The sequence below is a fragment of the Pygocentrus nattereri genome, chromosome 20 (genome assembly GCF_015220715.1).
Source record: "Pygocentrus nattereri isolate fPygNat1 chromosome 20, fPygNat1.pri, whole genome shotgun sequence".
Taxonomy (NCBI): domain Eukaryota; kingdom Metazoa; phylum Chordata; class Actinopteri; order Characiformes; family Serrasalmidae; genus Pygocentrus; species Pygocentrus nattereri.
This window is the reverse complement of record NC_051230.1, coordinates 36,929,709-36,954,708: the sequence shown is the minus strand read 5'-3', so window position 1 is coordinate 36,954,708 and position 25,000 is coordinate 36,929,709. Positions and strand designations below refer to the sequence as shown.

Below are 25,000 nucleotides of genomic sequence, written 5' to 3'. Positions count from 1 at the left end.
AAAGACAGTCAGGTGCCTCTGACCTGATGTTGTAGAGGTGGTGTATGATGAGGTTGCGTTCACTGCGCAGGTTCTGCATCACAGCTTTAACGTTAGAGACATAGGAACTGCACACACTGTCCCAGTACGGCACCAAATACTCCGCAATTTCCTGCACAATAGCAAACACAAACACAGCATTACATTTTCAGCATTGGCATAAGCAGGTATGTTTAAACAAATTATGATTCTGTTCTGATTCTCAGTCCGCTTAGTTAGCTGCAGTCGGCTATATCCAGTCGTCAGAGTTAGCTGGAGTCGGCTATATCCAGTCGTCAGAGTTAGACGGAGTCGGCTATATCCAGTCATCAGAGCTAGACGGAGTCGGCTATATCCAGTCGTCAGAGTTAGCTGGAGTCGGCTATATCCAGTCGTCAGAGTTAGACGGAGTCGGCTATATCCAGTCGTCAGAGTTAGACGGAGTCGGCTATATCCAGTCGTCAGAGTTAGACGGAGTCGGCTGTATCCAGTCGTCAGAGTTAGACGGAGTCGGCTATATCCAGTCGTCAGACGGAGTCGGCTATATCCAGTCGTCAGAGTTAGACGGAGTCGGCTATATCCAGTCGTCAGAGTTAGATGGAGTCGGCTATATCCAGTCGTCAGAGTTAGACGGAGTCGGCTATATCCAGTCGTCAGAGTTAGACGGAGTCGGCTATATCCAGTCGTCAGAGCTAGACGGAGTCGGCTATATCCAGTCGTCAGAGCTAGACGGAGTCGGCTATATCCAGTCGTCAGAGCTAGACGGAGTCGGCTATATCCAGTCGTCAGACGGAGTCGGCTATATCCAGTCGTCAGAGTTAGACGGAGTCGGCTGTATCCAGTCATCAGAGTTAGACGGAGTCGGCTATATCCAGTCGTCAGAGTTAGACGGAGTCGGCTATATCCAGTCGTCAGAGCTAGACGGAGTCGGCTATATCCAGTCGTCAGAGTTAGACGGAGTCGGCTATATCCAGTCGTCAGAGCTAGACGGAGTCGGCTATATCCAGTCGTCAGAGCTAGACGGAGTCGGCTATATCCAGTCGTCAGAGCTAGACGGAGTCGGCTATATCCAGTCGTCAGACGGAGTCGGCTATATCCAGTCGTCAGAGTTAGACGGAGTCGGCTGTATCCAGTCATCAGAGTTAGACGGAATCGGCTATATCCAGTCGTCAGAGTTAGACGGAGTCGGCTATATCCAGTCGTCAGAGTTAGACGGAGTCGGCTATATCCAGTCGTCAGAGTTAGACGGAGTCGGCTATATCCAGTCGTCAGAGTTAGACGGAGTCGGCTATATCCAGTCGTCAGAGCTAGACGGAGTCGGCTATATCCAGTCGTCAGAGTTAGACGGAGTCGGCTATATCCAGTCGTCAGAGTTAGACGGAGTCGGCTATATCCAGTCGTCAGAGTTAGACGGAGTCGGCTGTATCCAGTCATCAGAGTTAGACGGAGTCGGCTATATCCAGTCGTCAGACGGAGTCGGCTGTATCCAGTCGTCAGAGTTAGACGGAGTCGGCTATATCCAGTCGTCAGAGTTAGATGGAGTCGGCTATATGCAGTCATCAGAGTTAGACGGAGTCGGCTATATCCAGTCATCAGAGCTAGACGGAGTCGGCTATATCCAGTCGTCAGAGCTAGACGGAGTCGGCTATATCCAGTCGTCAGAGCTAGACGGAGTCGGCTATATCCAGTCGTCAGAGTTAGACGGAGTCGGCTATATCCAGTCGTCAGAGCTAGACGGAGTCGGCTATATCCAGTCGTCAGAGTTAGACGGAGTCGGCTATATCCAGTCGTCAGAGTTAGACGGAGTCGGCTATATCCAGTCGTCAGAGTTAGACGGAGTCGGCTGTATCCAGTCATCAGAGTTAGACGGAGTCGGCTATATCCAGTCGTCAGACGGAGTCGGCTGTATCCAGTCGTCAGAGTTAGACGGAGTCGGCTATATCCAGTCGTCAGAGTTAGATGGAGTCGGCTATATGCAGTCATCAGAGTTAGACGGAGTCGGCTATATCCAGTCATCAGAGCTAGACGGAGTCGGCTATATCCAGTCGTCAGAGCTAGACGGAGTCGGCTATATCCAGTCGTCAGAGCTAGACGGAGTCGGCTATATCCAGTCGTCAGAGTTAGACGGAGTCGGCTATATCCAGTCGTCAGAGCTAGACGGAGTCGCTGTATCCAGTAGTCAGAGTTAGACGGAGTCGGCTGTATCCAGTCGTCTGAGTTAGACGGAGTCGGCTGTATCCAGTCATCAGAGTTAGACGGAGTCGGCTATATCCAGTCGTCAGAGTTAGACGGAGTCGGCTATATCCAGTCGTCAGAGCTAGACGGAGTCGCTGTATCCAGTAGTCAGAGTTAGACGGAGTCGGCTGTATCCAGTCATCAGAGTTAGACGGAGTCGGCTGTATCCAGTCATCAGAGTTAGACGGAGTCGGCTATATCCAGTCGTCAGACGGAGTCGGCTGTATCCAGTCGTCAGAGTTAGACGGAGTCGGCTATATCCAGTCATCAGACGGAGTCGGCTGTATCCAGTCGTCAGAGTTAGACGGAGTCGGCTATATCCAGTCGTCAGAGTTAGATGGAGTCGGCTATATGCAGTCATCAGAGTTAGACGGAGTCGGCTATATCCAGTCATCAGAGCTAGACGGAGTCGGCTATATCCAGTCGTCAGAGCTAGACGGAGTCGGCTATATCCAGTCGTCAGAGCTAGACGGAGTCGGCTATATCCAGTCGTCAGAGTTAGACGGAGTCGGCTATATCCAGTCGTCAGAGCTAGACGGAGTCGCTGTATCCAGTAGTCAGAGTTAGACGGAGTCGGCTGTATCCAGTCGTCTGAGTTAGACGGAGTCGGCTATATCCAGTCATCAGAGTTAGACGGAGTCGGCTATATCCAGTCATCAGAGCTAGACGGAGTCGGCTGTATCCAGTCATCAGAGTTAGACGGAGTCTGCTATATCCAGTCGTCAGAGCTAGACGGAGTCGGCTATGTCCAGTCATCAGAGCTAGACGGAGTCGGCTGTATCCAGTCGTCAGAGTTAGACGGAGTCGGCTGTATCCAGTCGTCAGAGTTAGACGGAGTCGGCTATATCCAGTCGTCAGAGTTAGACGGAGTCGGCTATGTCCAGTCGTCAGAGTTAGACGGAGTCGGCTATATCCAGTCATCAGAGCTAGACGGAGTCGGCTATATCCAGTCGTCAGACGGAGTCGGCTATATCCAGTCGTCAGACCTAGACGGAGTCGGCTATATCCAGTCATCAAAGTTAGACGGAGTCGGCTATATCCAGTCATCAGAGCTAGACGGAGTCGGCTATATCCAGTCGTCAGAGTTAGACGGAGTCGGCTATGTCCAGTCGTCAGAGTTAGACGGAGTCGGCTATATCCAGTCATCAGAGCTAGACGGAGTCGGCTATATCCAGTCATCAGAGCTAGACGGAGTCGGCTATATCCAGTCGTCAGAGCTAGACGGAGTCGGCTATATCCAGTCGTCAGAGTTAGACGGAGTCGGCTATATCCAGTCGTCAGAGCTAGACGGAGTCGGCTATATCCAGTCGTCAGAGCTAGACGGAGTCGGCTATATCCAGTCGTCAGAGTTAGACGGAGTCGGCTATATCCAGTCGTCAGAGTTAGACGGAGTCGGCTGTATCCAGTCATCAGAGTTAGACGGAGTCGGCTGTATCCAGTCATCAGAGTTAGACGGAGTCGGCTATATCCAGTCGTCAGACGGAGTCGGCTGTATCCAGTCGTCAGAGTTAGACGGAGTCGGCTATATCCAGTCGTCAGACGGAGTCGGCTGTATCCAGTCGTCAGAGTTAGACGGAGTCGGCTATATCCAGTCGTCAGAGTTAGATGGAGTCGGCTATATGCAGTCATCAGAGTTAGACGGAGTCGGCTATATCCAGTCATCAGAGCTAGACGGAGTCGGCTATATCCAGTCGTCAGAGCTAGACGGAGTCGGCTATATCCAGTCGTCAGAGCTAGACGGAGTCGGCTATATCCAGTCGTCAGAGTTAGACGGAGTCGGCTATATCCAGTCGTCAGAGCTAGACGGAGTCGCTGTATCCAGTAGTCAGAGTTAGACGGAGTCGGCTGTATCCAGTCGTCAGAGTTAGACGGAGTCGGCTATATCCAGTCATCAGAGTTAGACGGAGTCGGCTATATCCAGTCATCAGAGCTAGACGGAGTCGGCTGTATCCAGTCATCAGAGTTAGACGGAGTCTGCTATATCCAGTCGTCAGAGCTAGACGGAGTCGGCTATGTCCAGTCATCAGAGCTAGACGGAGTCGGCTGTATCCAGTCGTCAGAGTTAGACGGAGTCGGCTGTATCCAGTCGTCAGAGTTAGACGGAGTCGGCTATATCCAGTCGTCAGAGTTAGACGGAGTCGGCTATGTCCAGTCGTCAGAGTTAGACGGAGTCGGCTATATCCAGTCATCAGAGCTAGACGGAGTCGGCTATATCCAGTCGTCAGACGGAGTCGGCTATATCCAGTCGTCAGACCTAGACGGAGTCGGCTATATCCAGTCATCAGAGTTAGACGGAGTCGGCTATATCCAGTCATCAGAGCTAGACGGAGTCGGCTATATCCAGTCGTCAGAGTTAGACGGAGTCGGCTATGTCCAGTCGTCAGAGTTAGACGGAGTCGGCTATATCCAGTCATCAGAGCTAGACGGAGTCGGCTATATCCAGTCATCAGAGCTAGACGGAGTCGGCTATATCCAGTCGTCAGAGCTAGACGGAGTCGGCTATATCCAGTCGTCAGAGTTAGACGGAGTCGGCTATATCCAGTCGTCAGAGCTAGACGGAGTCGGCTATATCCAGTCGTCAGAGCTAGACGGAGTCGGCTATATCCAGTCGTCAGAGTTAGACGGAGTCGGCTATATCCAGTCGTCAGAGCTAGACGGAGTCGGCTATATCCAGTCGTCAGAGTTAGACGGAGTCGGCTATATCCAGTCGTCAGAGCTAGACGGAGTCGGCTATATCCAGTCGTCAGAGCTAGACGGAGTCGGCTATATCCAGTCGTCAGAGTTAGACGGAGTCGGCTATATCCAGTCGTCAGAGTTAGACGGAGTCGGCTATGTCCAGTCGTCAGAGTTAGAAGGAGTCGGCTATATCCAGTCGTCAGAGTTAGAAGGAGTCGGCTATATCCAGTCATCAGAGTTAGACGGAGTCGGCTATATCCAGTCGTCAGAGTTAGAAGGAGTCGGCTATATCCAGTCATCAGATATATTAGATATGGACGTTATGGGAAACACGGTTTTGAGGAAACATCTCAGAAGAAATGTTTTGTGTGTATCGTCATCATTATTATTGTTATTATGCATATAATCATTATCAATAGATTCAATATTTAATGATAAGCTTATTGATTAGGTGTGTTCAGGTTAGCTTTAGCACCTGTGGCAATGGCTCGTCCACATAAACCCAGCCAGTGGAGCCCGGGGTCGGGGAAGGAGCCTCTCCAGCAGACACTGTGGAGATGGAGGTCCGTCTGGAATGACCTGCAGCACCCTCTAAGGACCAGGAAGGCATGAGGTTTTAATAAGAGATAACGAACAGGCCCGTAAGAAGCATAAACACACATTATTTATGACAGAGCATCAGTCACACAGCTCCATTTATACTCTTTCAGAACGTGTTCATCATCTGACTGGCCTGATTCTGATTTTGTGGGCTTGGTTTGGGCCTCTGGTGACTTTGGCTGTATGTCTTTACCCTCATTTGCTGTGTCTGAGTGACTGTTTGACCCTGAAGGCGACTCAGACCCTTTAGTTTGGGCCTGAACGCAGGAGTATAATATTCCAGCTCAGTAAGGAAATAATGGACTGGAAGCTCCCTGCAGGGTGGAAGATCTCCAGACCGAGTGAGCTTCCCTATCCTGTGAGTGCAGTGGGACCATAACATAGTAAAGCTGACCTTTAGGAGAATGAGACCTGACCCCTGACTCAGACGCTGTAGGCTGAGGGACGGTCAGGGAGACGGAATCATCAGTGACCTTTACACTGCTTTCTGCAGCTTCATCACCTGAAACATTCATTTACATACTAAACATGGTTATAATAACAATAGAAGCAACAACAACAAAACAATTATATTATATATTTTCTTCTAAGATAAAGACACATTGACGGAAATGTTAATAACACATCAGACCTTTTTAGGTGGAATCTCATTCGAAACATTCAAGCCACTAATCATGATAACTAGACAAATATGAATGCATTGCTCTAATGGAGCTGTTGAGGCTGAGGCTGAGATGATTGGACAGAAGGAGCAAGTGTAGACCTTTCTGTGCAGCAGTCATGGTGTTAAACAGGACAGTCTCCACGCTCCTGAAGAGCGCGTCCTCATTCACCTCGGCCGAGACTTTGACCAGAATCTTCTGTTTCTCTCCAAACCACTTCTCCAGTTTAGACCAAGTGTCCTGAAACGCAGCTATCCTGGAAAACAAGCACAGTTGAGGGAACACAGTCAGCCTTCGAAGCACCGTCCAGTGAGGTACAGAGAGCGTCTGATTTCTTTCGACCAGGGCTCATCAGTACTAGGCCTGGAGGGTTCCTGCAGGTGTGTTTGTGTTGTAGCACTGTTTTGGCCGTCGCCTGCCCCTACACCTCACCATTGTTTCTGTAAGAGTTCATTTAGACAAAGCCACCAGCATCTAAACAGCACTGTATTCCATAGGGCAGGATTACTGCATAAACTGGATAACTTAATCCCAAAGTGGGGGGCTGTTCAACAGGAATAGCCAGGCTACCTGAGAAATGCTGCATTGTGAAATGACCCTCACTGCTACATCTTCAAATGAGCTCTTAGATCAGGAGTGTCTCCTGAAGGGGAGTGGCTCCTTCCAGGCCACAGCTCTGCATAGATTAGGGCCTTCCCTCTTTCAACACTCTCAATTCAGTTCAAGAAGGCCTTGGTAATTACCTGACGAGGCTTGTTGATTATTGACCATGTTAAGCGACAAAACCCACCAGACTAGCTTAATAACAGTCCCTTGAGAACACTAATTTACACAAAAATACCAGAGAAAACCTTAAAAAGTACAGAGAAAACCTGTCCTTTTATGTCCAGTAGGTTCCATAAGGTGGAACTGGGGAAGTATGGGGCAAAATCCAAATAAATATATTATAGCTCAGTGGTTCCTAGAGTCCGTTGTGGGGACCCCATGCTTTGCACATTCCTGTGTTTTCCCTAAACTAACAAACCTGAGTGGGACACAAGGAATTACTTTGTTAATTTTTAATTAGTTGAGGAGTTAAATCAGGTGTGTTACAAGAGGAGAACACAACAATGTGTGTAGTACGGGATCTCCAGGACTGGGATGAGGACCCCTGTTCTAGCTTGTCCAAGGCTTTGAGACAATTATGATACAGCGAAGTAGAGCCAGTTAGTATTTACCGTAATGAACAGGTTAAAAGCTGGTAGAAGTTTGTAAATGAAACTGAAATGTTCCTAATTTCCATTACGCCATCAGCAGAAACAGGGCAGGTCTGGACTTCGGCTGTTATTGATGAACTCTACCTGTGCTGGATGTGTGTGTGGTCTCCAGCAGGGGGAGCACTCTGAGTCTGTTCAGGAGGAAGTGTTTGTTCCTGAGTCTTTGGCAGAGCGTCATCACTCTTATTAGCGTTCTCCTCTCTCACCTGCTCTGCTGGGGGACATTTAAAAAAATTAAATCAGTGTATATTTAGCCCGTAAAGCTTTTAAAGCCCAGAGAAACTCAGGACTGAACAGGCACAGTAAATACCTGAAATGACTACAACAGAGGGCAGAAGGCAGAAACTAAAACTATGTGTAAATAACGGTAATGTCATGAAGGCAGTGGACTCACGACTCCGATGGATAGCCCGGTCCAGCACCTGCTCATCTGAGACCTCCAGCAGCATAGCCAGGTGCAGTGCAGGTAAAGGAGGAGGCGGGGCTTTGGGGGCATTCCTGTCTTCCACCAGGTTAGGCTTCTTGATCCGCCTCTTCCTGTCAGCCTGGTCTGGGTCGGCTCCGCTTAGGGCCTTCTCCAGCAGCCGGGCCTGAGACACGTTTGCTGGGAATCCATCCAGAACCCAACCACGGCCCTCTGGAACCTGCCTGCAGCACACACCAGAGGGCGCCAGAGAGGCCAAAATAGATGAGGCAGGTATATCAGCCAGGTGTATGAGGCAGGAGTATCAGATATGAATGGCAGTCTGGTGAATCAGTCAGGTATATGAGGCAGGTGAATGTTGATCTGGCAGATAAATCAGTCAAGCGAAAAAGCTTGGCATATTATTTAGGTATATTTAACAGATGTTTCAGTCAGTTATATGAGGCAGGTGTATCAGGTGTTAGAGGCAGATGTAAGAAGCAGGTATATGAGGCAGATGTATCAGTTAGGTGCCTGAGTCAAGTGTAAGAGCCAGAAGTAGAAGGTGTATAAGGCAGGTACATGACGCCCAGGCATCTACCTGACTGCATGTATGAAGATGTCAATGAGCAGCTCATCAGGAATGGCTCCACCCCTCCTCAGAGCCTTCTCCACCACTGCACCATGCTGCGCCCGTAAAGTCGGCTGGGTAAGCACCAACACACAACATCTCAGTCACTGCCACTAAGTGTGAACAACTCCAGCCAAAAGTGTAAGACAAGTATAACAGTCTTAGAAACAGATGTTTTTAGGTAAGAGCCTTTAGGTAAACATTTGTCTAAGGTCATCCAGGACGAGAGTCTGGCTGAGAACATTACTGTGAATCTCTGCAGCGCTTACTTTAGTCTTGCTCTCTTTTTTAGGCAGGTCTTTGGACACAAGCCCTGCGGAAAAAATGTAATAATATAACAGGCGATTCCGATCATTTGAATGTTAGCCTAGGTATTGTGATTATTACACGTCTTCCTTTGGGTTATTACAGTAAGGAACATACATACCTGAGTCTGCAGCAGTCGATGACTCCTCCTCTCCCTGCTCAGCTTCCTGAGGATCAGATCCACAGCTTTCCGCACTCGTCTGCACCACAGAGCAAACAGTACAGCTCAAACAGACAGATTCAAGCAAGAGTTCAGCAGAAAGGCCTTCCCGCCATAACTCCCTCCATTAATGTAGTCGATGAGCCAAGACACGTTTGGTGACTGAAGTTTGCTTTTAGTTTTAGCACTGAAGCTATGAGGCTAACGTGGCTAACAAGTAATAGAAGCATCACTAATTAGCGTGGTGCTAACTGCATGCTTAAATCATCACACACTGGCCTCAAACATGTGAGTGATGAAGATCTTCTGTGTACCAGCTTCTTATTATGTTCCCTTCTGTAAATTCTGTGCTATTTAAGGTGGAAAGGCAAAATCTGAATGAGAAGCTGGCAAATAGGAGGCCGAATTTGAGGCTTTGTGCCTCAAATGGTGCAGAGTTGATTAAGTGACCCTTATTAGTCCCACAACAGGGAAATTCCACCTCCGCATTTAACCCATCCATGAAGTGAAAGACCACATACACACTAGTGAGCACACACACACACTAGGGGGCAGTGAGCACACTTGCCCGGAGCAGTGGGCAGCCCTATCCACAGCGCCCGGGGAGCAGTTGGGGGTTAGGTGTCTTGTTCAAGGACACCTCAGTCATGGACTGTCAGCTCTGGGGATCGAACCGGCAACCTTCCGGTCACAAGGCTGGTTCCCTAACCTCCAGCCCATGACTGCCTCAATGACTGCCCCAATGACTGATTATGTGGAGTATCACTGTTATCTATGAATATCGACTAAAGTACATTACCGTAGCTTTTACAAAGAACTCTTAACTGATCCAGTACTGTAAATACGATTTTTTCATGAAAACACAGTGGTAGTCAGTAGGTCAGTACCTCAAGCTCTGGGCTGTGGTCATTCGGGACCTGCTCTCCAGCTTGGTGGGCAGCCAGCGCCTCCTGGATCAACGTATCAGCTGACAGAATGTGGATGCCATGTGCTGCATGGAAGGCAGTCAGTTAATCAGTAAATTCAGCAGGATAAACACTAAATTTGTAAAGATACTAAGAAGCTATAAGAAACTTCAAAGCAATAGTTTAACAAATAATTAACATTGCAGTTTCCTCTTTCACCCCAAATGTAGTCAAGATGTCAGACTTTACACAGTGAGAAATAACTTTTGCAACTTTACTACCATAAAAACTTACATCAACTAAATTTCACCTGAGGTGCACAAAGCATCCTCACCTGAAACTCAGCCTTAACAGTTGCAGTCATCTCTTCATGAAGTAACCAATCAAAACGTCATCACGTCATCATGTCAAACAATATAATGTTAGAGCCTCCTGATGGACTTTACGGAAGGCTGGTAGTTTTCTATTTTGCCAGTTACTTGACAAAAACAAGTGAATTTGAGACACCAAACTTGATTAGTGGTAAGAGGGGAAACTGTGTAAATCTGATTGTGTAGGCTGGAGTACCCTCGCTGATCCTGGTGAGGCAGGTGCTCTTGCCTGAGCACACTTTTCCCAGCACACATGCTCTGAGAGAGAAATTTGGGAATTGTGGTGAGGGGTCATTCAGGCAAGGGGGATTCACAATGTTCTGCAGACGAGCAACAACATGGCCCAGAATATCATTATTGGTGGGCGGAGCTCTGCTCTCTCCTTCTTCAGGCCACGTCCATTCACCCATCATGTTCTGCAACAAACACCAAAACAAATTTTTGTAACCTTTTTGACTTCAAACGACCATCAAATTAGCTAAAATCAAAAGACAATCTAATGAAGAGTAAAATAACAAACTCAAAGGAATTAATGAATTATTACACAAACAGAAAACACTAATTAACCAAAAACTGACCACCTGCTATCCCACATCCCTGCGCAACTGTTCCCCAGATTCCTGCTTAACAATCTCTCCTGTTCCCAGTCCAGGATCAACAGTCTTCCTAGTTCCCTGCTTAACGTTACACCCTATCCAGGTTCAACAGTTCTTCCATGCTCAACAGTTCCCCATATCCATGTTCGACAGTCCCTCCGGTTCACCCTTCAGTTCCATTTCACATTTTTCCCAGTTTTCTATTCCACAGTCCCCTATGTTAATGCTCAACAGTCACTCCAGTTCTGTGCATGACAGACAGTGAAATTCCCTGCTCAACAGTCCCACAAGTTCTCTGTTTCAAAACTTCCCCAGTTTCCCGTTCCACAGTTTCCCATGTCCATGCTCGATAGCCCCGCTGGTTCTGTACCTGTCTCCCAAATTCCCTGTTCAACAGTCCCTTCCAGCTCCCTGTGCATCAGACCTTTCTGACCATTTTCAAAAGTCCCTCCAGTTCTCTGCTCAACACTCCCCGAGTTTCCTGTTTGACAGGTTCCCCGGTTACATATTCTGCAGTCCCCTTATTTCCCTGCTCAACAGCCTCCCCAGTTCCCTGTTTGAGAGTCCCCCCTACTTCCCTACTCAGCAGTCCCTCCAGCTCCCTGCTCAACAGTCCCTTTATGTTCCCTGCCTGTCCAGCCCCCTAGTTTCCTGCTTGGCAGTCCTCCCACTTCTCTGCTTGACAAGGCTCCCTACTTCTCTGCTTGACTGACCCCTAGATACCTGTTTCACAGTCACCTGTCTCGTCTTTTTTCTAGTGACTGTGTTGGTCCCAGTTCCACACCCTCTATATTTTTTCTGTCCTCCATCCTACTACGCATTTCCTGCTTCTGAACCCAGTTGCGTCTCTTAGAATTTGTCTTGAGGGAAGACCTGTCATGGTTCTCTGTTCCTGAGTTCCCTCCTCTCCCCTTAGTCCTGCCTTGTTAGTGTTTTCTCCCATGACTCCAAACTCACTAATATTTTTAAACTAACTCATTCAGAAACTACTAGACTAACAGACTCTACTCACTGTGTACTCATCATAGTCCTGCTGGTTGAGGATGTTTAATTTCTCCAGCTCGATGGCTTGCTCTGGGCTGGGCTCAGCAGGCTCCGCCCCCAACTCCAGCTCAGATACTTTGTACAGTGGCTTACCAATGAAATACAGCTCCTTCCACTCCCTCATCATCTTCAGAGGAATAGCACTACAATGGAGAGAAATAGAGAGAAAAGCCTAGAGTGTGTGTGGTATGTATTTATTTATAAGATGGTTCTCACCAATCTCTTCAGACATTGCTCCAAATATATTAGGTTCTTAATCAGTTCTCTCCATTTTGGATGGACATCTTTCCATTTCAGGAGGCAAAAGATATCCTTCTGATGTTTCTCAGAAAGTTCTAGTTGCTAATCCACCAGACTGTTCAGTGCGAGGTATCACCAGTTATGGCTGTGTTTGAATTGATTTACTGTTATTTGCTAAATAAACAGGGCCGATAAATCATGTTCTGTGTGTAAAGGTCTTACGTGGCCGTGAGCAGGCGATACTCCCCACTCTTCGTTGCCAGATCTACGATCTGCTTCAGAATCTCACTGCAGATGTTGAAGTGTTTTTGGTGTTTGGACTGAGTGCGCTCAGCAGCCAAATGGGCGTGAAGCTCTCGCTCCTTACGTATCTCCTCCTGATGCTCCACACGGTCCTGCTGGAGAAGAGCCTGAAACACACACAAACACACACATCAACTATAGGTAGGGCTAGAGGTGGTGGATATGGTAATCTAATATCACAATTCTTCAAGAAATGTTCAAGATGTCTTTTATTGCCCCAAGACGTGTGGGTGGTAACTGCTTCCAGTGCATTAAGATGTAATTAAAGTCTGTAGTGACCCAATAAACAAAAACATACAATGTTACACACATACAGTTAGCACTATACAACATATACTACATAGAAGAACTATGTAGAAGAAGAGTTTGTCCTATATAAGCATTGTTGAAGTTCCAAACATGTAGAATAATGGAATTATAAATGTTTGTGCAGGTCTTTGTGTGTTTTTTCTCACCGCCTCTCGGTCCAGAGCCTGGTGGAAGTCTGTGAGCCTCTGTTCTTCATACTGTCTCTGTCGGAGGATTCGGTTCTGCCTCAGAACCTCCTTCTGCTGTCTGATCTGCATCAGCTGTACTGCGATTCGCTTCTCCTGCTGTGACTGACGCACCAAACGAGCAATCAGCTGTTCCTCCCGCACCATCTCCTACACGAGGAAAACACTTTTAATGCAGTGCATCTCTATATCACAATACCTACATTTAGAGCCGGTTATTCATTCAGTCTAACGAGAAACTGTGGAACGGACTCGGTTTATATCACAATACCTACATTTAGAGCCGGTTATTCATTCAGCCTAATGAGAAACTGTAGAACGGACTCGGTTTATATCACAATACCTACATTTAGAGCCGGTTATTCATTCAGTCTAACGAGAAACTGTGGAACGGACTCGGTTTATATCACAATACCTACATTTAGAGCCGGTTATTCATTCAGCCTAATGAGAAACTGTAGAACGGACTCGGTTTATATCACAATACCTACATTTAGAGCCGGTTATTCATTCAGCCTAATGAGAAACTGTAGAACGGACTCGGTTTATATCACAATACCTACATTTAGAGCCGGTTATTCATTCAGCCTAATGAGAAACTGTAGAACGGACTTGGTTTATATCACAATACCTACATTTAGAGCCGGTTATTCATTCAGTCTAATGAGAAACTGTAGAACGGACTCGGTTTATATCACAATACCTACATTTAGAGCCGGTTATTCATTCAGCCTAACGAGAAACTGTAGAACGGACTCGGTTTATATCACAATACCTACATTTAGAGCCGGTTATTCATTCAGCCTAACGAGAAACTGTAGAACGGACTCGGTTTATATCACAATACCTACATTTAGAGTCGGTTATTCATTCAGCCTAACGAGAAACTGTAGAACGGACTCGGTTTATATCACAATACCTACATTTAGAGTCGGTTATTCATTCAGCCTAATGAGAAACTGTAGAACGGACTCGGTTTATATCACAATACCTACATTTAGAGCCGGTTATTCATTCAGTCTAATGAGAAACTGTAGAACGGACTCGGTTTATATCACAATACCTACATTTAGAGTCGGTTATTCATTCAGCCTAACGAGAAACTGTAGAACGGACTCGGTTTATATCACAATACCTACATTTAGAGCCGGTTATTCATTCAGCCTAACGAGAAACTGTAGAACGGACTCGGTTTATATCACAATACCTACATTTAGAGTCGGTTATTCATTCAGCCTAATGAGAAACTGTAGAACGGACTCGGTTTATATCACAATACCTACATTTAGAGTCGGTTATTCATTCAGCCTAATGAGAAACTGTAGAACGGACTCGGTTTATATCACAATACCTACATTTAGAGCCGGTTATTCATTCAGTCTAATGAGAAACTGTAGAACGGACTCGGTTTATATCACAATACCTACATTTAGAGTCGGTTATTCATTCAGCCTAACGAGAAACTGTAGAACGGACTCGGTTTATATCACAATACCTACATTTAGAGCCGGTTATTCATTCAGCCTAATGAGAAACTGTAGAACGGACTCGGTTTATATCACAATACCTACATTTAGAGCCGGTTATTCATTCAGTCTAATGAGAAACTGTAGAACGGACTCGGTTTATATCACAATACCTACATTTAGAGCCGGTTATTCATTCAGCCTAATGAGAAACTGTAGAACGGACTTGGTTTATATCACAATACCTACATTTAGAGCCGGTTATTCATTCAGTCTAATGAGAAACTGTAGAACGGACTCGGTTTATATCACAATACCTACATTTAGAGCCGGTTATTCATTCAGCCTAATGAGAAACTGTAGAACGGACTCGGTTTATATCACAATACCTACATTTAGAGCCGGTTATTCATTCAGCCTAATGAGAAACTGTAGAACGGACTCGGTTTATATCACAATACCTACATTTAGAGTCGGTTATTCATTCAGCCTAACGAGAAACTGTAGAACGGACTCGGTTTATATCACAATACCTACATTTAGAGTCGGTTATTCATTCAGTCTAATGAGAAACTGTAGAACGGACTCGGTTTATATCACAATACCTACATTTAGAGTCGGTTATTCATTCAGCCTAATGAGAAACTGTAGAACGGACTCGGTTTATATCACAATACCTACATTTAGAGTCGGTTATTCATTCAGCCTAATGAGAAACTGTAGAACGGACTCGGTTTATATCACAATACCTACATTTAGAGTCGGTTATTCATTCAGCCTAATGAGAAACTGTAGAACGGACTCGGTTTATATCACAATACCTACATTTAGAGTCGGTTATTCATTCAGCCTAATGAGAAACTGTAGAACGGACTCGGTTTATATCACAATACCTACATTTAGAGTCGGTTATTCATTCAGTCTAATGAGAAACTGTAGAACGGACTCGGTTTATATCACAATACCTACATTTAGAGCCGGTTATTCATTCAGTCTAATGAGAAACTGTAGAACGGACTCGGTTTATATCACAATACCTACATTTAGAGCCGGTTATTCATTCAGTCTAATGAGAAACTGTAGAACGGACTCGGTTTATATCACAATACCTACATTTAGAGCCGGTTATTCATTCAGTCTAATGAGAAACTGTAGAACGGACTCGGTTTATATCACAATACCTACATTTAGAGCCGGTTATTCATTCAGTCTAATGAGAAACTGTAGAACGGACTCGGTTTATATCACAATACCTACATTTAGAGCCGGTTATTCATTCAGTCTAATGAGAAACTGTAGAACGGACTCGGTTTATATCACAATACCTACATTTAGAGCCGGTTATTCATTCAGTCTAATGAGAAACTGTAGAACGGACTCGGTTTATATCACAATACCTACATTTAGAGTCGGTTATTCATTCAGCCTAATGAGAAACTGTAGAACGGACTCGGTTTATATCACAATACCTACATTTAGAGTCGGTTATTCATTCAGCCTAATGAGAAACTGTAGAACGGACTCGGTTTATATCACAATACCTACATTTAGAGTCGGTTATTCATTCAGCCTAATGAGAAACTGTAGAACGGACTCGGTTTATATCACAATACCTACATTTAGAGTCGGTTATTCATTCAGCCTAATGAGAAACTGTAGAACGGACTCGGTTTATATCACAATACCTACATTTAGAGTCGGTTATTCATTCAGCCTAATGAGAAACTGTAGAACGGACTCGGTTTATATCACAATACCTACATTTAGAGCCGGTTATTCATTCAGTCTAATGAGAAACTGTAGAACGGACTCGGTTTATATCACAATACCTACATTTAGAGTCGGTTATTCATTCAGCCTAATGAGAAACTGTAGAACGGACTCGGTTTATATCACAATACCTACATTTAGAGTCGGTTATTCATTCAGCCTAATGAGAAACTGTAGAACGGACTCGGTTTATATCACAATACCTACATTTAGAGTCGGTTATTCATTCAGCCTAATGAGAAACTGTAGAACGGACTCGGTTTATATCACAATACCTACATTTAGAGTCGGTTATTCATTCAGCCTAATGAGAAACTGTAGAACGGACTCGGTTTATATCACAATACCTACATTTAGAGCCGGTTATTCATTCAGTCTAATGAGAAACTGTAGAACGGACTCGGTTTATATCACAATACCTACATTTAGAGTCGGTTATTCATTCAGTCTAATGAGAAACTGTAGAACGGACTAGGTTTATATCACAATACCTACATTTAGAGCCGGTTATTCATTCAGTCTAATGAGAAACTGTAGAACGGACTCGGTTTATATCACAATACCTACATTTAGAGCCGGTTATTCATTCAGTCTAATGAGAAACTGTAGAACGGACTCGGTTTATATCACAATACCTACATTTAGAGCCGGTTATTCATTCAGTCTAACGAGAAACTGTAGAACGGACTCGGTTTATATCACAATACCTACATTTAGAGTCGGTTATTCATTCAGCCTAACGAGAAACTGTAGAACGGACTCGGTTTATATCACAATACCTACATTTAGAGTCGGTTATTCATTCAGTCTAACGAGAAACTGTAGAACGGACTCGGTTTATATCACAATACCTACATTTAGAGTCGGTTATTCATTCAGTCTAATGAGAAACTGTAGAACGGACTCGGTTTATATCACAATACCTACATTTAGAGTCGGTTATTCATTCAGTCTAAAGAGAAACTGTAGAACGGACTCGGTTTATATCACAATACCTACATTTAGAGTCGGTTATTCATTCAGCCTAACGAGAAACTGTAGAACGGACTCGGTTTATATCACAATACCTACATTTAGAGCCGGTTATTCATTCAGTCTAACGAGAAACTGTAGAACGGACTCGGTTTATATCACAATACCTACATTTAGAGTCGGTTATTCATTCAGCCTAACGAGAAACTGTAGAACGGACTCGGTTTATATCACAATACCTACATTTAGAGTCGGTTATTCATTCAGTCTAACGAGAAACTGTAGAACGGACTCGGTTTATATCACAATACCTACATTTAGAGTCGGTTATTCATTCAGTCTAATGAGAAACTGTAGAACGGACTCGGTTTATATCACAATACCTACATTTAGAGTCGGTTATTCATTCAGTCTAACGAGAAACTGTAGAACGGACTCGGTTTATATCACAATACCTACATTTAGAGTCGGTTATTCATTCAGTCTAATGAGAAACTGTAGAACGGACTCGGTTTATATCACAATACCTACATTTAGAGTCGGTTATTCATTCAGTCTAACGAGAAACTGTAGAACGGACTCGGTTTATATCACAATACCTACATTTAGAGTCGGTTATTCATTCAGCCTAACGAGAAACTGTAGAACGGACTCGGTTTATATCACAATACCTACATTTAGAGTCGGTTATTCATTCAGCCTAATGAGAAACTGTAGAACGGACTCGGTTTATATCACAATACCTACATTTAGAGCCGGTTATTCATTCAGCCTAATGAGAAACTGTAGAACGGACTCGGTTTATATCACAATACCTACATTTAGAGTCGGTTATTCATTCAGCCTAACGAGAAACTGTAGAACGGACTCGGTTTATATCACAATACCTACATTTAGAGTCGGTTATTCATTCAGTCTAATGAGAAACTGTAGAACGGACTCGGTTTATATCACAATACCTACATTTAGAGTCGGTTATTCATTCAGCCTAATGAGAAACTGTAGAACGGACTCGGTTTATATCACAATACCTACATTTAGATTCGGTTATTCATTCAGCCTAATGAGAAACTGTAGAACGGACTCGGTTTATATCACAATACCTACATTTAGAGTCGGTTATTCATTCAGCCTAATGAGAAACTGTAGAACGGACTCGGTTTATATCACAATACCTACATTTAGAGTCGGTTATTCATTCAGCCTAATGAGAAACTGTAGAACGGACTCGGTTTATATCACAATACCTACATTTAGAGTCGGTTATTCATTCAGTCTAATGAGAAACTGTAGAACGGACTCGGTTTATATCACAATACCTACATTTAGAGCCGGTTATTCATTCAGTCTAATGAGAAACTGTAGAACGGACTCGGTTTATATCACAATACCTACATTTAGAGCCGGTTATTCATTCAGTCTAATGAGAAACTGTAGAACGGACTCGGTTTATATCACAATACCTACATTTAGAGCCGGTTATTCATTCAGTCTAATGAGAAACTGTAGAACGGACTCGGTTTATATCACAATACCTACATTTAGAGCCGGTTATTCATTCAGTCTAATGAGAAACTGTAGAACGGACTCGGTTTATATCACAATACCTACATTTAGAGCCGGTTATTCATTCAGTCTAATGAGAAACTGTAGAACGGACTCGGTTTATATCACAATACCTACATTTAGAGCCGGTTATTCATTCAGTCTAATGAGAAACTGTAGAACGGACTCGGTTTATATCACAATACCTACATTTAGAGTCGGTTATTCATTCAGCCTAATGAGAAACTGTAGAACGGACTCGGTTTATATCACAATACCTACATTTAGAGTCGGTTATTCATTCAGCCTAATGAGAAACTGTAGAACGGACTCGGTTTATATCACAATACCTACATTTAGAGTCGGTTATTCATTCAGCCTAATGAGAAACTGTAGAACGGACTCGGTTTATATCACAATACCTACATTTAGAGTCGGTTATTCATTCAGCCTAATGAGAAACTGTAGAACGGACTCGGTTTATATCACAATACCTACATTTAGAGTCGGTTATTCATTCAGCCTAATGAGAAACTGTAGAACGGACTCGGTTTATATCACAATACCTACATTTAGAGCCGGTTATTCATTCAGTCTAATGAGAAACTGTAGAACGGACTCGGTTTATATCACAATACCTACATTTAGAGTCGGTTATTCATTCAGCCTAATGAGAAACTGTAGAACGGACTCGGTTTATATCACAATACCTACATTTAGAGTCGGTTATTCATTCAGCCTAATGAGAAACTGTAGAACGGACTCGGTTTATATCACAATACCTACATTTAGAGTCGGTTATTCATTCAGCCTAATGAGAAACTGTAGAACGGACTCGGTTTATATCACAATACCTACATTTAGAGTCGGTTATTCATTCAGCCTAATGAGAAACTGTAGAACGGACTCGGTTTATATCACAATACCTACATTTAGAGCCGGTTATTCATTCAGTCTAATGAGAAACTGTAGAACGGACTCGGTTTATATCACAATACCTACATTTAGAGTCGGTTATTCATTCAGTCTAATGAGAAACTGTAGAAAGGACTCGGTTTATATCACAATACCTACATTTAGAGCCGGTTATTCATTCAGTCTAATGAGAAACTGTAGAACGGACTCGGTTTATATCACAATACCTACATTTAGAGCCGGTTATTCATTCAGTCTAATGAGAAACTGTAGAACGGACTCGGTTTATATCACAATACCTACATTTAGAGCCGGTTATTCATTCAGTCTAACGAGAAACTGTAGAACGGACTCGGTTTATATCACAATACCTACATTTAGAGTCGGTTATTCATTCAGCCTAAAGAGAAACTGTAGAACGGACTCGGTTTATATCACAATACCTACATTTAGAGTCGGTTATTCATTCAGTCTAACGAGAAACTGTAGAACGGACTCGGTTTATATCACAATACCTACATTTAGAGTCGGTTATTCATTCAGTCTAATGAGAAACTGTAGAACGGACTCGGTTTATATCACAATACCTACATTTAGAGTCGGTTATTCATTCAGCCTAACGAGAAACTGTAGAACGGACTCGGTTTATATCACAATACCTACATTTAGAGTCGGTTATTCATTCAGCCTAACGAGAAACTGTAGAACGGACTCGGTTTATATCACAATACCTACATTTAGAGCCGGTTATTCATTCAGTCTAACGAGAAACTGTAGAACGGACTCGGTTTATATCACAATACCTACATTTAGAGTCGGTTATTCATTCAGCCTAACGAGAAACTGTAGAACGGACTCGGTTTATATCACAATACCTACATTTAGAGTCGGTTATTCATTCAGTCTAACGAGAAACTGTAGAACGGACTCGGTTTATATCACAATACCTACATTTAGAGTCGGTTATTCATTCAGTCTAATGAGAAACTGTAGAACGGACTCGGTTTATATCACAATACCTACATTTAGAGTCGGTTATTCATTCAGTCTAACGAGAAACTGTAGAACGGACTCGGTTTATATCACAATACCTACATTTAGAGTCGGTTATTCATTCAGTCTAATGAGAAACTGTAGAACGGACTCGGTTTATATCACAATACCTACATTTAGAGTCGGTTATTCATTCAGTCTAACGAGAAACTGTAGAACGGACTCGGTTTATATCACAATACCTACATTTAGAGTCGGTTATTCATTCAGCCTAACGAGAAACTGTAGAACGGACTCGGTTTATATCACAATACCTACATTTAGAGTCGGTTATTCATTCAGCCTAATGAGAAACTGTAGAACGGACTCGGTTTATATCACAATACCTACATTTAGAGCCGGTTATTCATTCAGCCTAATGAGAAACTGTAGAACGGACTCGGTTTATATCACAATACCTACATTTAGAGTGTGAAACATATGACAAACCTATTGAAAACGTGTGTATCTGACCTCGTGTGTGTGGTGTGTGTGCAGCTGCTGTATTAGCGCCCGTCTGCGGCGTTTCTCTCTCTGCTCTCGGGCGGTGGCGTCCTCCTCCAGACGCTGACGGATCTTCTGAACATATTCATTGTTCCACTGAGCCATTTCATCTTCACTCACAGCGCGGGTCACCTGCACACTGGACGCACAAACAGCTAGTGTAATAGAACACACTGCACACCTGCTACAAGCAGGGTTTATCAGTTAGCCAGATAACTTTAGCCCAAAGTCAGTGAGGGGCAATCTAAGGGGCATTCTCATTGGATAATCCTAGTTTTAGGATTAGACCAACTTTAACGGCAATCTCGTCCGTAGTAATGGAGCTACTGTTAGCAAGACTGGCCTAGCTAGTACACAGCAATGCATGTTGAATTGAGCAGCCGCTCTTATCCAGAGCGACGTACAGTTTGATCAGTTCACGCAGGCAGGCGAAGGCAGTGTTAGGAGTCTTGCCCGAGGACTCATTGGCATAGTGTAGGGTGCTTGCCTAGGTGGGGGTCTTGAACCCCAGTCTATAGTCCACACTATACCTATATACTATAGCTCCCATTCATGCTGTAAGGCAGCTGTTTTCATGTTGTGTGTCTGCATCATTAAGCATTTTATTTAACGCACTGTTAATCTTCATTATGTCTCAAATGTAGATACAGTTTAAAAGCCTAGTCAACACTTTTCCAAGGCCTCCTAGTGGCCATTCCACATCAATTTTTATAATCAAATAAAACTTCCATTCAAAATATAATTGAAATTTAATTTAAATGTAATTCAAACATTGTAAACGTTTCTAATGTAAATAAAAGGCTAAACTGTGAGACCTTCACTACAGACTGCATTACATTTCATTACGTCTCTGAAAAGGGTTAAATTAGATGTTCCTGCTGCAGGTGTTTTGAGGACTTCCTGCAGGGTCGCTGACACTTTCAAACCAGATTGGAATATCAGGCATATTTACATTTATTTTAGCGATAATTACATACATGGATAATACTGTACATATTTCAATGGAAATATATGTTAATTATCACATTTAAGTGGAAGTATATATTCATCTGAATATTTAAGTGTAAATGTATATTTCTGTGAATATTTAAGTGGAACTACATATTATTGTGCATGTTTAAGTGGAAATATGTATTACTGTACATATTTACATGAAAATACACATTTCTGCGCACCACTGAAAGGTTACTGTGTCAGGCCTACGTAGTGAACTGTACCTGAAAGATGTGGGTCCATAGGAAGCAGGAGACAGTCTCTTCCTGCTCTTCTCAAACTGAGCAATCTGCTGATGTACATTCTGACAAGAAATTTCAAATTCAACTCATTAAATCATTACATTCCCCACGTTATACAAATCCAGACGTAAGGACGCATGTTTTTAGCTATGCTACTAGACTTCAGCCCATGTTTACACACTACAGTGAGTCACACGGGGTCAGAAGCCACATTAGAGACACTGAGGCATGAAGCTGGAGTTGTCTTCCCATTCACAAGCTTCTTATTCAGATTTTCCATTCCATTGAATTTTTTGCCGAATAAGGAGTCAACTTCACCAACACTGAGGCAAGCGTGAGATGATGATTTGGGGCGTGCAGTTAGCACCAGTTAACTGGTGGAGGACAAGCTTCCATTACCTGTTAGCTCTCGTAGCTCCAGAGCTAAAAGCAGTGAAGCAAATTTTAGACACCAGAAACATCTTGGCTGATCAACTATACTTGGAGTAAGGTGGAGGAAACTGGACGGGTTGAATTTTTCACAGAACGGTTACTTGGTTGGTGTTTGTAGGTTAAGCTGTGCAGGTGAGTCTACCTGAGCCTCCTGCTGCCGCTGCTGTTTCCGTGGCGCTCTGAGGGACCGGCTCATGGGAGGCTTCGGGAGTCGGACAGCAGCCGTCTCGATGCGCTCCATAATCTCCTGCTGTTTCTTACGGGCCTGCCGGTGCTACGAACAAACACACGCTTAAACACAGTGTTCTCAAACCAGAACCACAGAGGAGCTAAAACACGACTAACAGGGAAAGCAGGAGAACAAGGTAAAGGTAACATATTCTATTTTCTTGTTTTTCCACTTTCAGCGCTAAAAAAGGAAACCATATTAAATAAAATTGAATTAAAAGCTCGTTTTACATCGATTATTTTGAATTCATTATGGTTGTGATGTCATACACCCCTCCCCCCTTACTAGCCTTGCTCATTTCCCCCAGATGAGCTCACCTTTTCAATATCCTGCAGTCTCCTCTCCTCCTGCAGGTGGCGCCGTTTCTCCTCATGCACCAGCTCAGCCATCACAGAGCGTCCATACATTTCCTGACCTCTCTTATCGAAGCGCTGAGTTATCTTCTGCATCTTCTCGTCTGCTTCGCGCTTCACCACCGCACGCAAACGCTGAGAGACACACAGCAGGAAAGTTCTGCTGTTAGAGAGGCTCAGTTAAACACGTCCTCACGGCTCTCACACTTTCATCAGGAGGATCTGAGCGAGGCCAGAGGGCATTACTGAGATGTTCTCATTGGAGAGGCAAAGCAAGAGTGTTTTCTTCAAAACTTTATACCATAATCAAGTCTATTAGAGATTGCTGAAGAACTCCTGCTGTGGGACTTTGTAGGCACATAGAGAAGCCTGCATGAATGCAGACTGGTTTATGAGAACATTGAGTGGTTTACAAGAACGTAGAGTGGTTTGTGTAAATGTAGAGTGGTTTGTGTAAACGTAGAGTGGTTTGTGTAAATGTAGAGTGGTTTGTGTAAATGTAGAGTGGTTTGTGTAAACTTAGAGTTGTTTGCTTGAACATAGAGTGGTCTCATCATCATCATCAGTCATTAGGTAGCTTCTGGATGAGGGTGATCTCGTAACCAGTATGCTGCTGTGGGTACCGCAGGATTCCAAACTTGATTGTCAATGCTTTTCCATCTACCATGATCCCTAGCTAATGTTCTTGCATGGCTGAGATTAAGTCATTGGTTCTTTAGGTATTCCTCGATTTTTTTTATCCATGTTGTCTTTGGTGCAGTGCGTTGGATTTTCCACTGGGTAGGTGGTTGCCTCCAGAGAAGTTGGTGCAGTATACAATTTACACCCATTCTGCACACGTGCCCCAACCATCTCAGTCTGGTAGAAGGTGTTCCTGAGTGTAGATGTGGTTCTCTGTGTGGTGCAGTCTGGTAGAAGGTGTACCTGAGTGTAGATGTGGTTCTCTGTGTGGTGCAGTCTGGTAGAAGGTGTACCTGAGTGTAGATGTGGTTCTCTGTGTGGTGCAGTCTGGTAGAAGGTGTACCTGAGTGTAGATGTGGTTCTCTGTGTGGTGCAGTCTGGTAGAAGGTGTACCTGAGTGTAGATGTGGTTCTCTATACGGTGCAGTCTGGCAGTGGCTGCGGGCTGCATGGTCTCCAGAGCCGTCCCCGTCAGGCCTGATCTTTTCTTCTTCTGCAGGAGGATGTAGAGCTGGTACAGCAGGCGCGTAGCCGCCCCCGGCTGGCCCTGCATCACCGCTTTAGCCATGCTGAGGTCAAAGGGAATGCCGAGCAGCTGCAGGGTGGGTTCCAGCCTCGTAAAGTTGTTCAGCTTCGCATTGGCTGAGCTGAAGAAGGACAGAACCTAGCCTTCATTAATCAATTAAATGAAAGCATGGGTGCTGTGCATGCTCCATGACACTGAAATTAATGTCAATTTTAATTTAACTGTCAAACAAACAACACAGGACTTTTATTCTGACCTGCTTTTAAGACAGCATAGCAGGAACCATGAAGGTTTTAGGGGGTTTTATGATTGAATGTCCTGCCCAGTCTGTCTTAAAAGCATGTCAGAATAAAAGTCTTGTGTTGTCTCTTGTGGCGTGTGACACTCCAGTAAGTCATATTTCAGATTTATTCTGTGGGCTGACATGATTCACTATAAAGC

General features: G+C 44.1%; 1 protein-coding gene across 1 annotated transcript in view; it reads right to left on the bottom strand.

Moving 5' to 3' along the window:
* The window catches only part of spef2 (sperm flagellar 2), a 46,779-nt gene that overhangs the window by 19,635 nt on the left and 2,144 nt on the right, over positions 1–25,000 (bottom strand). Inside the window, exons 3-21 of the mRNA XM_037531447.1 lie at positions 24,428–24,680; positions 23,318–23,488; positions 22,914–23,045; positions 22,322–22,401; positions 21,075–21,243; positions 12,862–13,050; positions 12,326–12,513; positions 11,832–12,006; positions 10,420–10,639; positions 9,835–9,938; positions 8,909–8,987; positions 8,751–8,794; positions 8,452–8,555; positions 7,842–8,095; positions 7,532–7,658; positions 6,293–6,447; positions 5,924–6,031; positions 5,405–5,520; positions 24–151 (exon numbers count right to left, since the gene is read on the bottom strand). Of these exons, the coding sequence (XP_037387344.1) occupies positions 24–151; positions 5,405–5,520; positions 5,924–6,031; positions 6,293–6,447; positions 7,532–7,658; positions 7,842–8,095; positions 8,452–8,555; positions 8,751–8,794; positions 8,909–8,987; positions 9,835–9,938; positions 10,420–10,639; positions 11,832–12,006; positions 12,326–12,513; positions 12,862–13,050; positions 21,075–21,243; positions 22,322–22,401; positions 22,914–23,045; positions 23,318–23,488; positions 24,428–24,680 (2,796 nt within the window). The remainder of the gene's footprint in view (positions 1–23; positions 152–5,404; positions 5,521–5,923; positions 6,032–6,292; positions 6,448–7,531; positions 7,659–7,841; positions 8,096–8,451; positions 8,556–8,750; positions 8,795–8,908; positions 8,988–9,834; positions 9,939–10,419; positions 10,640–11,831; positions 12,007–12,325; positions 12,514–12,861; positions 13,051–21,074; positions 21,244–22,321; positions 22,402–22,913; positions 23,046–23,317; positions 23,489–24,427; positions 24,681–25,000) is intronic.